This window comes from Podarcis erhardii, assembly GCF_964252035.2.
Source record: "Podarcis erhardii genome assembly, chromosome: 10".
NCBI classification, from domain to species: domain Eukaryota; kingdom Metazoa; phylum Chordata; class Lepidosauria; order Squamata; family Lacertidae; genus Podarcis; species Podarcis erhardii.
Window position 1 is genome coordinate 60,479,238 of NC_138500.1, and position 17,005 is coordinate 60,496,242.

General features: G+C 42.4%; 1 protein-coding gene across 2 annotated transcripts in view; it reads right to left on the reverse strand.

Annotated features, from left to right (window-relative positions):
- ZNF800 (zinc finger protein 800) overlaps window positions 1–16,315 on the reverse strand; it is a 28,155-nt gene extending 11,840 nt beyond the window's left edge. Inside the window, exons 1-3 of one of the 2 annotated variants that reach the window (XM_081877904.1) lie at window positions 15,982–16,315; window positions 10,522–10,629; window positions 8,380–8,475 (exon numbers count right to left, since the gene is read on the reverse strand). In XM_081877904.1, coding sequence (XP_081734030.1) covers window positions 8,380–8,475; window positions 10,522–10,582 — 157 coding nt within the window. In that variant the 5' untranslated portion in view covers window positions 10,583–10,629; window positions 15,982–16,315. Of the gene's footprint in view, window positions 1–8,379; window positions 8,476–10,521; window positions 10,633–15,981 lie in introns of both variants that reach the window. The other variant, XM_081877903.1, reaches the window with a different exon arrangement.
- Between the last annotated feature and the right edge of the window lie 690 nt (window positions 16,316–17,005).

A 17,005-nucleotide genomic window follows, 5' to 3' on the forward strand; every position in this document is an offset into this window, starting at 1 on the left:
GAGAGGGAGAGGAGCTGCTTCCTTTGAAACCCAGGAAATTTAAGGGACATCTTCAATAAGGGACAGCAGCGGGACACAGTGTTGGGATAAGGGACTTTCCCGCCAAATGCGGGACGGTTGACAGCTATGCTTTAAAACCAAGAGATTTCTGTTAAAAGATGTTAATTGCGCAATTTGCAACTCACTTAGCTGAAGTGAACCTGGAGTTCTTTAGCCGCTTCTGCATATTTCAAACTAAAATAAGAGTTTGCAATGCACGGACGTTTACTGAAAAGGATGGGAGGCTCTGAACACAGTCAAATTACTACCATCCTCTTTCCAACTCAAAACATGAGCCTCCTTTGTACTACACAACAGCAGTGCAAGTGTGTTAGTATGCTCAGTGCAATGTGTACGGGTGACTGAAGTACTCTCTACTGGAAACAGTAGAACAGATTCCCCCACCATGACTCGTCTTTCAGATTTTAAGCTTCTTGAGGAGAAACATCTTTCACTTTTTGCAGAACTCTGCAAAATGCCCTACACTGATGGCACGATACAAATAAGAGGCCTAATAATTATTGCGTTGAAGTTGAATGGAATATTAAAAGACTGAGACAAAGGAACTTTGAATTCGCAAACAAACCTGGAAAATGGCTTGCATGGCAAATCAAAAAAAGGAAAGAGCAAAGTATAATAAACAAAATTATTGTGGATGGCGAGGAAATTGAGAACCCAAAAGGCATCAGAAAAGGATTCTTGGATTTCTACAAGCATTTATATGCAAGACGAGAGAAAAACAATATAAAGAAGATAGAGAAATTTTTGAAAGAAAAAAAGGTGCAAAAGATCCCGACAGAAATGAAAGACAGACTGAATGCCCCAATAGAGAATGAGGAAATTGTGGAAACTATAAAACAGATGAAAAAAGGGAAGGCACCAGGACCAGATGGATTTACAGCAACTTATTACAAAGAAATGAAGGGCTCCCTGACGGCACCACTCAAAGAAGTTATGAATAATATTTTGAAACATCAGGACATACCAGAAACATGGAAAGAAGCCTTTATAACACTCATACCAAAACAAGACTCCGATCTCACACAAGTGAAGAATTATAGACCGATATCTCTGCTAAATATGGATTACAAGATTTTCTCGGGTATTTTGGCAACAAGATTTAAGAAGATATTGCAACAGCACATCCATGGAGATCAGGCAGGTTTCCTTCCTGGCAGACATATGAAGGATAACGTAAGAAATATAATAAATATTCTGGAATATCTGACTGACAGTAATGAGAGACAGGCCGTCCTAATGTTTGTGGATGCAGAGAAAGCGTTTGATAATGTTTCATGGGAATTTATGTTGAAAAACTTGGAAATGATGGAAGTGGGAGAAGACTTTTATAATGGTATAAAGGCAATATATTCAGAACAGAGAGCAAAATTGATTGTAAACAATGTAATTACAGAAGATGTGAATATAAAGAAAGGTACAAGATAGGGATGCCCTCTTTCGCCACTGTTATTCATTACGGTTCTGGAGGTCCTGTTGAGTTCTATTAGGCAAAATGAACTAATAAAGGGGGTAACAGTAGGTCAAAATCAATATAAAGTTAAAGCCTTTGCCGATGATCTGGTAATTACAGTGGAAGATCCGACAAGAAGTTTAAAAGAAGTTATAAAAGAAATTGACCAATTTGGAAGAGTAGCCGGATTTGTACTAAATAAGAGGAAAACTAAACTTATGGTGAAGAATTTGGACCAAAGTCTGATGGAAGAAGTGCAAAGAGAAACAGAGATGGAAGTGGCGAAAAAAGTAAAATATTTAGGAATATGGTTAACTCAAAAAAATATTGATTTATATCAAAACAATTATGTGACAACTTGGAACATTATTAAGAGAGACCTCGAAGTGTGGAGTAGGATGAAATTATCTTTTTGGGGAAGAATCTCTTCAATTAAGATGAGCGTGCTTCCAAAGATGTTGTTTTTATTTCAAATGATTCCAATAATCAAGGGGACAAAGATCTTCAGAGAGTGGCAAAGAATGATTTCCAAATATATCTGGCAGGGCAAAAAGCCACGAATACAATTTAAGTTACTAACTGATGCGAAAGAAAGAGGTGGCTTCGCCCTGCCAGATTTGAAACTTTATTATGAAGCATCTTGTCTCTGTTGGTTAAAGGACTGGATAACACTAAAAAATAACAAGTTATTGGACTTGGAAGGGTTTGACAACAGGTTTGGTTGGCACGCCTACTTATGGTTGGGAAAGAAGAAAGCTCACAAAAGTTTTGCCAATCATATTTTTAGAGGTGCCCTAATAGAAATATGGGATAGGTACCAAAATATTTTGGAACCAAATGTACCTCATTGGTTATCCCCACTGGAGGTCATGAGTGTTAAAAAGACAAACATGAGAGAGGATTGGATGACTTATGGAGATATTGTAATTAAAGAGGGGGGGGAATGGAAATTGAAGCCATATGAACAAGTTAAAAAATATGTATATGATTGGTTGCACTACTTCCAAACAAATGAAATGTTTAAAAAGGATTGTAAAGAGAGGAAATATATTGAAGGAGAGTCTAGATTTCAGAAAGAGATAATAAATAATGATTATAAGGTTTTGTCAAAAATGTATAAAATGCTATTGGAATGGCAAACAAAAGACGAAGAAGTTAAATCGGTTATGATACATTGGGCCAAGGATTTTGGTTATAATATACAGCTGACAGATTGGGAGAAGGTATGGAAGGAAAATATGAAATTCACTGCATGTATGACGATAAAGGAAAATATCATGAAAATGGTATATAGATGGTATATCACTCCCGTTAAACTTGCAAAAATGTATAAGACATGTAATAAATGTTGGAAATGTAAGGAGAAGGAAGGGTCGTTTTATCATATGTGGTGGGAGTGTAAGAAAGTAAAAGGCTTCTGGGAAATGATATATAATGAGTTGAAAAAGATGTTTAAATATACGTTTGTGAAGAAACCAGAAGCCTTTTTGTTAGGAATTACAGGAAGCGAGATCAATAGAAGTGATTACAAACTTTTTCAATATGCAGTGACTGCGGCAAGAATTTTAATGGCTCAAAAATGGAAACAAGAAGATTTACCAACATTGGAAGAATGGAGACGGAAATTGATGGACTTTGCTGAATTAGATAAACTGACAGGAAAAATCAGATACCAAAAGGATCACAAGTTCATACAGGACTGGAGAAAGTTTACGATTTATCTGGAAAATATATGTGATGAACAGACAACGCTAGTCGGTTTTAAAGAGGCTTTGTGAGGAGAAAGGGTGTTGTAAGAGGGGAAAGAGCTGTAAAGATTCACTAACTAGCAATACAATTATAAAGAAAATGTGAATTAAATTTTAAAATCATGAGGATTGTGGAGGGAGCTGGGGGAAGTCTAAAAGAATTTATGTATTATATTGGAAAGTATGTGTTATTTAAATTTGTAAAAGAAAAACTTTTCTAAAAAATTAATAAAAAAAAATAATAATAATAATTGCGTTATCAGGGAAATAAGTATGGCAGTCCTATAAAGAGGTATAAATGATGCACATGACAACACATATGACTGGGAGTGGCTGCCGAGACCATATTACACCGGTCCTGAATGACCAACATTGGTTCCCAGTATGCTTCCGAGCACAATTCAAATTGTTGGTGCTGACCTTTAAAGTCCTAAACGGCCTCGAGCCAGTATACCTGAAGGAGCATCTCCACCCCCCCTGAGGTCCAGCTCCGAGGGCCTTCTGGCAGTTTTCTCACTGCGAGAAGTGAGGTTACAGGGAACCAGGCAGAGGGCCTTCTTGGTAGTGGCACCCACCCTGTGGAATGCCCTCCCACCAGATCTCTCATATATATATATATATATATATATATATATATAAAGAAAACTATATATGAAAATGAAAAATGGGTCGGTATTTCCATGGAATCGCCTGTTACTTTACTTTTTCATTTTCCTCTACTAGTATTTCCTTTTTCTAAGTTTCAGATATCATTCCAAAGTATGTTCTGTAAAGCTTAACTGTGTTGTTCTTGTTATCTAAATTGATTCTAAGTAGCCAGGAAACATGTTTGAGAAAACACAGCTTGCCCAGTCAAACTTGCAAAGATATATCATTTGCCCAATAACAACTGTTGGAAGTGTAATGAATGCGAAGGAACTTTTTATCATCTTTGGTGGACCTGCCCGAAGATTAAGGCCTACTGGGAAATGATCTATAATGAAATTAAGAAAATCCTTAAGTGGACATTTGTAAAGAAACCGGAGGCTTTTCTCTTGGGCATGGTAGGCCAAATGATTCCAAAGAAAGATAGAACATTTTTTATGTATGCAACAACAGCAGCAAGAATTCTCTTGGCAAAGTATTGGAAGACTAAAGAACTACCTACTCTGGAAGAATGGCAGACCAAGGTGACTGAATTTACGGGACTGGCAGAGATGACCGGCAGAATTCGTGACCAGAGGAGAGAGACAGTGGAAGAGGACTGGGAAAAATTTAAAATTTATCTTAAAAATTGTTGTAAAATTTCGGAATGTTAAGATGTCAAGGGATTTGATATAAAGAATTACAGCTGTAAAAATTTAAGCTTAAGAAAATTTTAAAGAGAATTAAATATAAAAATTGGATGAAGGATTGCTAAAAAATTTTAAAACAAGGATGCAGTGAAGGGGAGGTATGGGGAAGTCGTGTTATGTTTGTTTGTTTTTTGTTTGTGTTGTAAAATTAATAAAAATCATTAAAAAAAAAAAAAGAAAAAAAAAGAGAAAACACAGCTTGGCTTAATGTCTGAATTAAGATACCAAATATGGTCTGCTGCTCCTCTTTTGGAACCCAGATACAGCTAAATTCGGAAGTTTTGAGCAGACTGAAAATGAAAAGAAAAAACAGTTCTAAATCACTGTTTGCCTGATTGTTAGGAAGCTTGACCCATGGTTATTACAACAGTGATGTTTGAACTTAAGATGATGATGATATAGATAGATAGATAGAGATGATAGATAGATAGATAGATAGATAGATAGATAGATAGATAGATGATAGACAGATAGATAGATATAGATGGCTGTTTCCTCTTTATAGCTTTCATTACCTGGCCCTTACCTGCCCCATTCCACAGTAGAGTATAATTATTCTAACTGGAAGGAAGCAGGGGCTGGATAGAAACTTATAGAAGTCCAGTACTGTCTTACCAACCATTTTGAACACAGTATTATTATCTTATTCTGGGTATTTCTATACTGCCTTGCAACTAAATTATCACTTAGGTTTACATATGAAAGGAATTAGTATAAAACAATAAAACAGTGAAGATAAAAACTACTAACAATTAAAACACTGAAAGGTAGAAATACAAGTAGCATAAAAGAACAAACACCTAAAAAACCACCTTAAATGACTAGGTAAAGGTAAAAGTAAAGGACCCCTGGACGGTTAAGTCCAGTTGAAGGCAACTATGGGGCTGCGGTGCTCATCTCACTTTCAGGCCGAGGGAGCCATCATTTGTCCACAGACAGCTTTCCAGGTCATGTGGCCAGTGTGACTAAACCGCTTGGCGCAACAGAACACCGTGACAGAAACCAGAGTGTATGAAAATGACGTTTAGCTTCCCACCAGAGCGGTACCTATTTATCTATTTGCACTTTGACATGCTTTCTGACTGCTAGGTTGGCAGGAGCTGAGACAGAGCAATGGGAGCTCACCCTGTCGTGTGGATAAGAACTACCGACCTTCTGATCCGCAAGCCCAAGAGACTCAGTGGTTTAGACCACAGCGCCACCCGCTCCCATAAATGACTATAGTTAGCAACACACACATATCCATTCAATTGCTATCCTAACTAGAAAAGACAATCCAAATAGAAATAATATACTACAATCCTGCTTGAGAACGCCAACGACAATCCTTACTCCTTTTTTCAGAAAGCAACAAGACCACATCGGACATCATCATCATTTTTAATCTTTAACAAAGATCAAAAATACATGAAAATGTCATACATTAAAAACTTCCCTGAACATTCAACCTAAGCCCGAAATTTCTAAGGTCACAAAGGAGAAATTCCAAATTTCTGCAGACAGGGCAAAGAAATGCTTCTTCCCTACAACACAAAATAAGCATATGCAATTTACTAAAAGATATGGCAAAAGCTACTAATTTAGATGATTTTACAAATGGAGTGGCAAGATTAACGTTAGAGTAGATTTATAGTTATGAGTTTTCCGTACCTAAATTTATTTATTTATATTTTATTAAAATATTTATATGCTTTTTATATGGGCATCTCAAGGCAATCAATAACAACATCATACATAATTATTATACAGTAAAATAAACAATCAAGCATCATTTTTATTTCATAACAGCTGTCACTCGTTGCCATCAAAAGCAATGATTTAAAAAAAAGTTTACTGCATGCTTCAGAACCACACTGCTGTTGTAAACACATCATTTGTGGTGTACATTTTCCCAAAGGGGTTTTCAAAATTTGAAATGCTACAGTCTCAGCTACGATGTATACAGTAAAGGCGTACCTTGGAAGTCGAACAAAGTCCGTTCGATTTACAAAACGTTCAGAAACCATAGTGTGGATTCTGATTGGTTGCAGGAAGCTCCTGCAGCCAATCACAAGCCGCGGAAGGCCCGTCGGATGTTCAGCTTCCAAAAATAATTCACAAACCAGAACAGTCACTTCTGGGTTTGTGGCATTCGGGAGCCAAGACGTTCGAGAACTAAGCTGTTCAAAAACCAAGGTACAACTGTACAACCAAAGAACATTACAACAGAAGATTTAAAAAGCTGAAACGACAACAACACCCTGTCTGATCAACATTCACCGCAGGACACCAGCAAGGGCCAGGGAGTACCAGAAGCATCTGACTGACTACTTACTGTTGGTAATAGAATAGCAGAGTCGGTGAATCTTGGTTAGACCTATTTATTCATTTAGAAATTCTCCAAGTCCTCATCTTAAAATAGGAACCCAGGGTGGTATACTTACAATCAAATATCAATACAATAATTAAAACAAGCAATTCTTAAAACATTGGGTTGCTGAACTTTCCTCAGCGCCAACCCACCAAAATTAATGGACTAAAGTTAGTCATGCGCATTACAGTGGTACCTCGGGTTAAGTACTTAATTCGTTCCGGAGGTCCGTTCTTAACCTGAAACTGTTCTTAACCTGAAGCACCACTAATGGGGCCTCCTGCTGCCGCCGCGCCGCCGGTGCACGATTTCTGTTCTTATCCTGAAGCAAAGTTCTTAACCTGAAACACTATTTCTGGGTTAGTGGAGTCTGTAACCTGAAGCGTATGTAACCTGAAGCGTATGTAACCCAGGGTACCACTGTAATTTCAGTGGGTTGTTTCCAGGGATACAGTGGTGCCCCACAAGACGAATGCCTTGCAAGACGGAAAACCCGCTAGACGAAAGGGTTTTCCGTTTTGGAGGTGCTTCGCAAAACGAATTTCCTATGGGCTTGCTTCGCAAGACGAAAATGTCTTGCGAGTTCCTGCGGGGGGTTTCCCCCCCCTTTTTCTAAGCTGCTAAGCCGCTTATCTGCTTATCCGCTAAGCCGATAAGCTGCTAAAAGCCGCTAATAGCGCTAATCCGCTAAGCCGTCAATGGGCTTGCTTCGCAAGACGAAAAAAACCGCTGGACGAAGAGACTCGCGGAACGGATTCTTTTCGTCTTGCGAGGCACCACTGTATCAGTGTGAACATGAACTAACTTGCATGGGCACAAGAGAACTTTACTTCTTTCTCCTTCCACCCTCACCCCTAAAACTGCTCCAGAGAGTTGGGGGGAACCCCCAGAGCAGATTTTGGAGGTGGAGGAGGGAGAGAAGAGGTTCCATATTGCCTGTGGAAGTAGGCTTGCATGTGCAATTATTTTGTTGGTTACAACCCTGTGGTTCTACTGTGAATATGACTAATGTTGGATACAACCCAAAATCAAATCCATGAAAATCCAAGAGCGCCATTTTTCTTAAAATGTGAAATAATGATTTTAGATTGTTCATTAGATGTTATTTATGCCACCACTGAAGCATTCCAAACCTTCAAGAGAGCCAGTGTGGTGTAATGGTTAAGAGCAGTAGACTCGTAATCTGGTGAACCGGGTTCGTGTCTCTGCTCCTCCACATGCAGCTGCTGGGTGACCTTGGGCTAGTCACACGTCTTTGACATCTCTCAGCCCCACTCACCTCACAGAGTGTTTGTTGTGGGGGAGGAAGGGAAGGAGAATGTTAGCCGCTTTGAGACTCCTTCGGGTAGTGATAAAGCGGGATATCAAATCCAGACTCTTCTCTTCTCTTCTTCTTCTTCAAGGCAAAATAATATATAAAAAAGAACCTACTCATACCTGATCGAAAACATTCAATAATTTGCTGAATGCCGGATTTTGATGTCTGAAGAGGCTGCTGCAATAAAGGATGATCTCCAGGTTCCAGTATATGCACTGCAAAATAGTCACAATAAATAGTAAAAAAAAGAGCTTAAGGTGCATGTCCACACATAAATGTTAACTGCACTGAAGCTGCTCTATTAAAGTTCTATTAAAACATTACAATACAGTCTGGACATCAAAAATGACAAATATGTAGGTTTTTTATTGCTATTTCCAAAACAACTGTAGTGTCTGTGACTGTCTCAGTTAAGCTCAAAAAAGCATATTCACACACAAATAGAGGTACAGTGGAACTTAGGTTCTCGAACGAAATCCATTCTGGAAGCCCGTTCAGCTCCCGAAACGTTCGAAAACCAAGGCACGACTTCAGATTGGTTGCAAGAGCTTCTTTCCCTCAGCGGAAGCCACGTGGCACGTTCAGGTTCCAAAAAACCTTTGAAAATGGAATCATTTACTTCCGGGTTTTCAGCATTCGAGAACCGAAACGTACGACAACGGAGGCATTCGGGAATGAGGTTCCACGGTATATATACAGCTTATCTAGAAAGCAGTTACCACTAGAAATGACAGATAACATTTCTGAAAGATAGAATACTAGAAATAATTGCCATAAGGTTTTACCAATGTTGTCTAGCAATTCGCTCATGTACCTACATTCATATTAGGATTATGTTTGCTGCTCAGTTGCATTAATCTCAATTTAAGGAATGAATTATGATAGTGTTTGTTAACTCTGCTGAGTCAGTCAAGACGCAACTGAGCATCTTTGCAAGAACACTTATTTCAATCAGTGTTTTATTTGTAGAGTTTCCTCACAGACATGTCACCCGATTAAAGAAATCTGAGATGATTAGCCATAGACGGTATAGTCAAGTAATCATCTGATCAATTAATTCTATATAGATAACAACCCTATTTTGAAGCAACTTACTTTTTTGGGTTGTACCCACTTAAGTCATGAGTTGATATTAATGGGATTGAATTATTAAAATCCATTTATTTCAAAAGTTTACTCCAAGTGTGACTTAAAAGGATAAAACCCTTTGTTTTTAGATGATCCATACAGTATATACATTATAGTAAAGGTAAAGGGACCCCTGACCATTAGGTCCAGTCGTGGCCGACTCTGGGGTTGCAGCGCTCATCTCTCTTTATCGGCCGAGGGAACTGGCATACAGCTTCCGGGTCATGTGGCCGGCATGACTAAGCTGCTTCTGGCAAACCAGAGCAGCACACGGAAACGCCGTTTACCTTCCCACCAGAGCGGTACCTATTTATCTACTTGCACTTTGACGTGCTTTCGAACTGCTAGGTTGGCAGGAGCAGGGACTGAGCAACAGGAGCTCACCCCGTTGCAGGGATTCGAACCGCCGACCTTCTGATCAGCAAGTCCTAGGCTCTGTGGTTTAACCCACAGAACCACCCACGTCCCTATATGCATTATACCAAGGATCAATTTAAAAAGACACTCCAACTATATGAGAGAAAAGGGGAACACACTTTTCTCCATCCTAAGTTGGTACTTGCCATCTGCGCTTGTTAGAAGTATTTCTTAAATACACATAGAAGCAGACCTCTATTTATGTGGCTGTGCATATTTAGTCAATTAAAATGTTTCTATACATGCCTTCTCAAGCTCAGGTAAGTAGGTTAGTAGGTATCCTCTCTTAAGTTGAAGCACCTACTAATGTGTATATCTCTCTTCATTTTCTCGTTCCAAGTGTTTTAGATTACAAGCCATTTTTTTAAGCTCATGTGGTTATTACAGCAACGTGCCAACATCATTTGTATTTGTATATATTTATATCAAGCTATTTGTACACTGAATAAATTTTGTTTTGCAGGCCTTGGAAACATAGTTTCCAGAAATGTTTATTCCCTGCCTTCTCCCTCAACCCAGTCTACAAGAAGGAAACAGAGATTTAAGAAGTACTCCATCAAACCCCAACCATTTTTAAAATACTGGCAATACAACAATATTTGAAGATGTCCTAATTCCATTACAGCAGCATAATATAGGCTATCTTTTCCCGACAGCGTCTTACTGCATTTATTTATTTCTTTTTTAAGGAAGGTAGATTACTAAAGCACTATTACCTGGTTCACAGCAGCCATGGTGATGGTGGTCAGTCTGACAACACTTGTCCCTTAGAGGCATTTTCTACATCAACGCCCTACTTTCCTTCTACATCTAGTAGCTCGTTTCTGCTAAAATAAGCAAATTTTCTATAATTTACCAAGGAAAAGAAGGTTCTGCAGTGTTACATGAGTTCCCTGTAAAAACCACTGATCTAAGAATGAGCGGTGAATATTGAACATGTATACAAAGAGCAATTCCACATATGAAAAAACGAAATCTTCTCAACTCAGCCATTGTTACAACATGGATACATGGATAAATTTTGTTTTAGAAATAGCTATTGCAATCAGAGGCAGCTTAAGTTGCATCAAATGGGCTTGGAAACGAGGCAAGTCATTCCCTCCCAAATCAGGAAAGTTCTTCACTCCTTTTCAGCACTAATTCAAATTAGCTGATCTAAGCTCTGTAAACCCACAAATACCTTTTGTCCCACCTCAATCCCCAACCCTACTTATTCCTTCTCTCTAACCCCCCGTTATGTTTGAACCACACTGTGATGAAGCAGGGCACATTATATGTACCGTATTTTTCGCTCCATAAGATGCACTTTTTTCTTCCTAAAAAGTGAGGGGAAATGTCTGTGCATCTTATGGAGCGAATGTGTGGTCCCTGGAGCCGAATTGCCCAGGGGCAAAATGCAGATCATGCTTTTTTCTTTTCTTTTTTTTGAAAGAGGGAAGTGGGTGTTGAAACAAAGCCGCTGATCGGCAAGCGATCGGGAGCAAGATAAGGGACGCTAGTAATAAAGGAGGCTGCCTGGGAGGGGGGAGGTAAAGACAGCAAACTTGCAAGGAGAGGAGACAAGAAGACTAAAGCAGTGAAGAGAGAAATTAGAAGAAAGGGAGGAGCAAAAAACTGCTCCAGCTAAGGAAAAGACACTAAGGCAAACAAGAGGGAAGGGGGTGTTGAAAGGAAGCAGCTGATCAGGAAGCGATCAGGGAGGGAGATAAGGGACGCTAGCAATAGGCTGCCTGAGAGGGGGAGGTAAAAGCCCATGGATCCTCAGGATTTTTACATTGGGTCACCCCAAATTCACCATCAGATCACATAGCATGTCCATGGCTACAGCCTGCACCAAAAAAATCATGCACCCACTGTTGCCTAGGGCCGCAACGGAGCAAAAAGATGGTTACAAAGCACGGATCCACATGGATCCTCAGGATTTTTGCATTGGGCTACTCCAATCTAACTGTCAAATCACATGTCTGTGGCCACAGCATGAACCACATAAATCATACATCCACTGTTTCATTCAGAATTTTTTTTTTCTTGTTTTCCTCCTCTAAAAACTAGGTGCTTCTTACGGTCAGGTGCGTCTTATGGAGCGGAAAATACAGTAGTTACCTGGCTGGTCAGCTAGTTATACTGCTCCAAAAACAGCAAATAGCTATGGGATGTGTAAAGGGGGAAAGTTTCTCCAGTGCAGCAGTCTCTGGGAAATGTAGTTTTCCTGAAAAGCACTGCTGGAACTCTTTTCGGGAATCTCTTTTCTTCTCTTTCCCCATGACTATTTGCTACTTTTCAGCTTGGAAATGGCTCTGGGACAGCAATTATTGTCTTGACTTGGATTTTAATCCAAAAGGGAGAATAATTCTCCTGGATTCTTTCAGCTGAGCCTTAGAAACCTATAAAATGCACATCGGAGTAACCAAAATAACATTTTCACTCAACCCTATTTACAAACAGTTTGTAATGCGAACTGACATTCACAAAGGATTTTATTTATCGGAATGAAATAATTCATGGGAGGACAGATGATGGCCTACTCAAAAAAAGCGCTGTTTGCAGTTTTCAGCACTCCACCAGCATCCAATCAAAACTGGAGGATGGGGAATAGCAGTGAGTTTAAAAAACTTCAGAAATACACTACTTTAGAGTAAAGCATATCTATGAGCTTATGGAGTGCCTTTACCAATCCAGTATTTTTAATGTAACTTGTTCCTAAATATCCTCCAATACAGATTTCAAATTGCATGCATCCAGTCACATCACTGCCAGCTTCTAAGCCACTGATCTCCTTTGCAGCCTCACACACATTTGAGGCTACATACATAGAACTGCAGAACTTTGGGCAGGTTCCCTCATACTGCAACTGAAGGAGTTAAGAGCACTACAAAATGTCATTCTCTAAAATGGTCCAACTGTTTGCAGAAAAAGTATATGATGCTTGCTCCTTCGTAACAGCATAACATTTAATTCTGTTTCTACGTGTACACACACCACATTGATGGCTTTGTGTTTTGAAGCAGTCTATAAATTGGTTTAATAATCGTGAACCACAAGAGCTCCTTCAGGAATAACCATTGCAGGTCATGCCTTAACACATTTACTTTCCATTCAAAGGAAAAGTACTATGTTGTCCAGTTATACCAGCTATTACTCTATTCCCAACATAACAATGGAAAGTGTAATGTCGATGAACAATAGGTTCAAAGATGCTCTCAAGGCAAACCTTTAAAAAGTGTAGTATAAACACCGACAACTGGAAAACACTGGCCTGCAAGTGCTCCAATTGGCCTCTGCTAAAGGCATCATGGAGTTTGAAGACATTCAAACTCAAAATAAAAGGGAGAAATGTACTAAGAGGAAGGCACGCTTGGCAAATCCTCATCGTCATCAACTCCTGCCCGGAAACCTATGTCCCCACTGTGGAAGGATGTGTGGATCCAGAATTGGCCTCTACAGTCACCTACGGACACACGGTTAAGACCATATTCATGGTAGACAATCTTACTTGGCTACGAGTGATTGCCAAAGAAGACAAATCATGGCAAGATCTACACACAACTCAACTCAAGCATGTTTACTCAATGGTAAGTCTCTTTCCCCCCCCGCAATGGGACTCACTTCCCAAAAAAGAATATGTAGGATTGCAGCACCAGCATCTAAATAAATGATCAAGCTTTGTGTCCTTGACGAAGACTATCTCATCTCCATGTGTGGACCAGTGTTAGAAACTTAAATATATCAGCTAGGCACCAAACGGCTCCTTAAACCAGATATGCATTATAACATGTAATATGTCAAATGTACCCAGTCAAGGTAACGCGACATCCCAGAATACTAGTTCTATCACTTTTCATCAGCACCTGTTGCTTCCCCTTGTATCCAGCAATAAGGCTGGAAAATGTGTTCAACTGTTGGCAACCACAACTGTATTTGAAAATGCACATTTCTCTGCACAAATATCTCCATCAAAAAAGTCATCCTACCTTACCTACCAAACTTGACACCTCCTCTCTCCCTTCCTCTCCATATATGCAGCAAAACACTCCCTTAACAACTTAAGCCAGACAATTTTAGAACTATCTACAAAACCCATTTTGTTGTTTCACTTTCTGTGGACTGTTTTTATGCACACTGCTTATAAATGGAAATAATTAAGCAGTATATAAACGTCATAAGTAAATAACAAACCTATTTTTATTACCAGGAATCAATCCCGCTGTGTAAAGACAGACAAATGACCACATACAGTCTACTGCAACTGAGGAGTCAAAACCAGTCCCTTCTTACCTGACAAGTCAAACCATGCAGTTCCCCCCCACACACACACACCCAATCTCACATTCACCATAAATGAGGGATCAAGAACTTGATCCGAACCTATTCCCAAGCTAGGCACTCCCTTGCCCTCTAGTTGTCAAATATAAACCAAAATAAGACGTGTCCTGTGCACGTAGCTTCAAACATGTGATGATGCAAAGGAGATCAGCGCCACAGAAGTTAGAAATGCTGCACCTGTAAATGTCCTGTTGCTGGAGGATATGTAGGATCAATCTGTTGGCCCTACGGCAAGAGATGTTGCAGGCTGGCAGATGGGGAAGAGGGGGCAATGCACTGGCCCACTATCCTTGGCCAAATCCTCAGATTGTCCCCTTGTGAAAAGTCATGACTATCCAGGGGTGGACTTTGGTAATACAATGTCATAGCTATGCAAGAGCTAGCCAAGTTTTTTGCCCTGGGTGAAGCACAGAGGGGTGCCACTGAGGCTCCCAGCCCCCCCCCCTGTGTGTGTGTGTGTGTGTGTGTGTGTGTGTGTGTTTACATGGCAGTGTTAGAAACTGAGATGTGAAAACTAGGAGCTAAATGGCACCTTAAACCTAACAACAATACAAAGTTGAAAATGAATGAACAGCTGCTAAAATATTATGTTCATTTTTCACATGGTCTAGTCCTTTCCCTGCCTACCCCCCTAATATTCTTAAGAGGATTTCTTCTCCAGTCTTCAGAGCAGCTGGAAGTAGGGAGGCAGGAAAAGGTCCTCCTTTCCTTCCAATCTACAGTTTTAATCTGAAATCTTAGGCGCAGTACTGCGCCCAGAGCTCAAAAACTGCTCGCGTTAGTAAAATTTCCTGTCGCAAAACACGCCTGGAACAGTGGGAGTTTCAAACACCAGCACCCACAAATGTGCGTGAGGGGCAGTGCCAAACTGGGTCTTTGACCCTTGTGAAGTAACGCCTAGTTTTGCCCCTGGGTAATATGGCACTGTGAGGATGAAATTTGGCACACACACACCCCAAATGTTAATTTGACAATAATTCATAAAGGGGGGGAGGGGGTTGTTATTCACCAAATCCTAACCTATTACAGGATTTGTAAGAATACTGGGGTTTTCCCCCTCCCCACCTTTATTTTCCCTTCTACCCAGGTTCTGTTTCTCTTTTTCCTTTTCTCTCATTTACTTACATCTCACAACGTTTAGTGTACATATAATCATGTACTTTTTGAATTTTCAATAACTATGTTTTTAAAAATTGACAACAACTCAATTTGGCACAGTTGCTTTTTAACCAATCTTCTCAGTAGGTACCCACATAAATATAACATATTATCATTATCATTATCATTATTATCATCATCATCATCCTTCGGCTCAGCACCCTGTGATGTGGAACCGCCCGACACTGCCCTAAATCCGGCGCTGGGCTGATCCATGCCACGCACAGGAATGCCAACCCAGACCATGCCAACCATTACGACCTGGCCACCCACCCCATCACTAGCCTTTCCATCAGCGATGCAGGAACAAAACAACAACAACAGCAAGCATTCCAATGCAGAACCCACATTCACACACACACACACACACACACACACACACACCCCTCTCCCTCTCTGGCACTCATCCCCCTCCACACAAGTTCCCTCTCCCCCGAACACACCACCTCCTCCCAGGTTACCAACTCCTCGCGCGCTCTTCCGGGGCCACCTGTCACACGGGTCGCCCGCTCCACACAACCCAGCATCGGCGCGCGAGGGGAGGGAGCGGGCACGCGCGCGTACACCCACACCCGCCAGCCAAACCAAGCAACCAACCAACCAACACGCATCTCCTCCGTGTTTTCCGCGGCGGGCGAGGGTGCCCGTGACGGAGGGAAGGCGGAGAGGCGAGTTTCAGCGGCGACCACACTTACGGGAAAGGCTCCTGCGGGAAACGCCAGCCCGGCCCGAGCGAGGCGCGTGGGGTGCCTGCCGGGAGGGCAGCGGCTGGGCGTGAGCGAAGCCCCTCTTCGCCTGCCCGCCACCGGCCGGCGGGACGCGCGCGGGAGGCGGCGAGGGAGGAAGGAAGAAGGAGCCCCTGGGCTGCTCCGAGGAGGCGCAGGCAGCAGGTGACAGCGAGCAGGGCGCCCGGAGAGGAGGCTCCGCGGAGGCGGGCGCGGGGGACCCTGCCACCGCCGACGATGCGGGGCCCGGCGGGGAAGGGCAGCGCGCTGTTGTCGCCGCGCCCCGACGCGAACTCGCCGTCGCCTGTCCCGCCCAAGCGGCCCCGCGACGCGACCCCGGAGCCGGATGGGCGCAAGGGCAGGAAGTGACTGCGGCCGCGGCAGGCCCGGGGCAGCGCACGGCGCATGCGCCGCACCCGGCTTTTTCCCTCCTCTCCGCCCCCTTCCCAGCCTCCTCGCTCCTCTCTCCCGCTCGCGCTCTCCTCCCACAAGAGCCCCGAGCGCGCAGGTGGCTGTTGTGCTCCGCGGGGTTCCCGCCCGACGGCGACAAAAGTTGGCGGCGGGGGCAAAGTTGGGCGCGCGGCGGAGGGGTCCCCTGCGCGCGCCTCTTCTCCAACATGCGCCTCAGCCAATCAAAGGAAGGCACCTCGAGGCCCGCCGGGGCAAGAAAGGGCTCCTTGCCTTTTTTCCCCCTTCTCTCTCCCCGGAGGCTCCGGCTGCGCTTGGCTCGCTTGCGCCCTTTGGAGCCGCCGTGGCGCGCGCCTTGGTGCCAGGGCGCACGGCTTGGCGAAGGGCGGTGGAGGCGCCGCCGCCGCGCCTGCCTTCCTGCCTGCTTTTCCGCGACGCCAGCGAGCTCGGCGTGGCACTCCGACCCGCGTTTAGAAAGGGGCTGAGCGAGGGAAATGCTCCGGCTGCGGCGCTTGGGTACGTCTGGCGCCCTGGAGCAGCCGCCTCGCCATGGTTTTTACGCACTCGCCGAGGCGCGCAGGGCGAA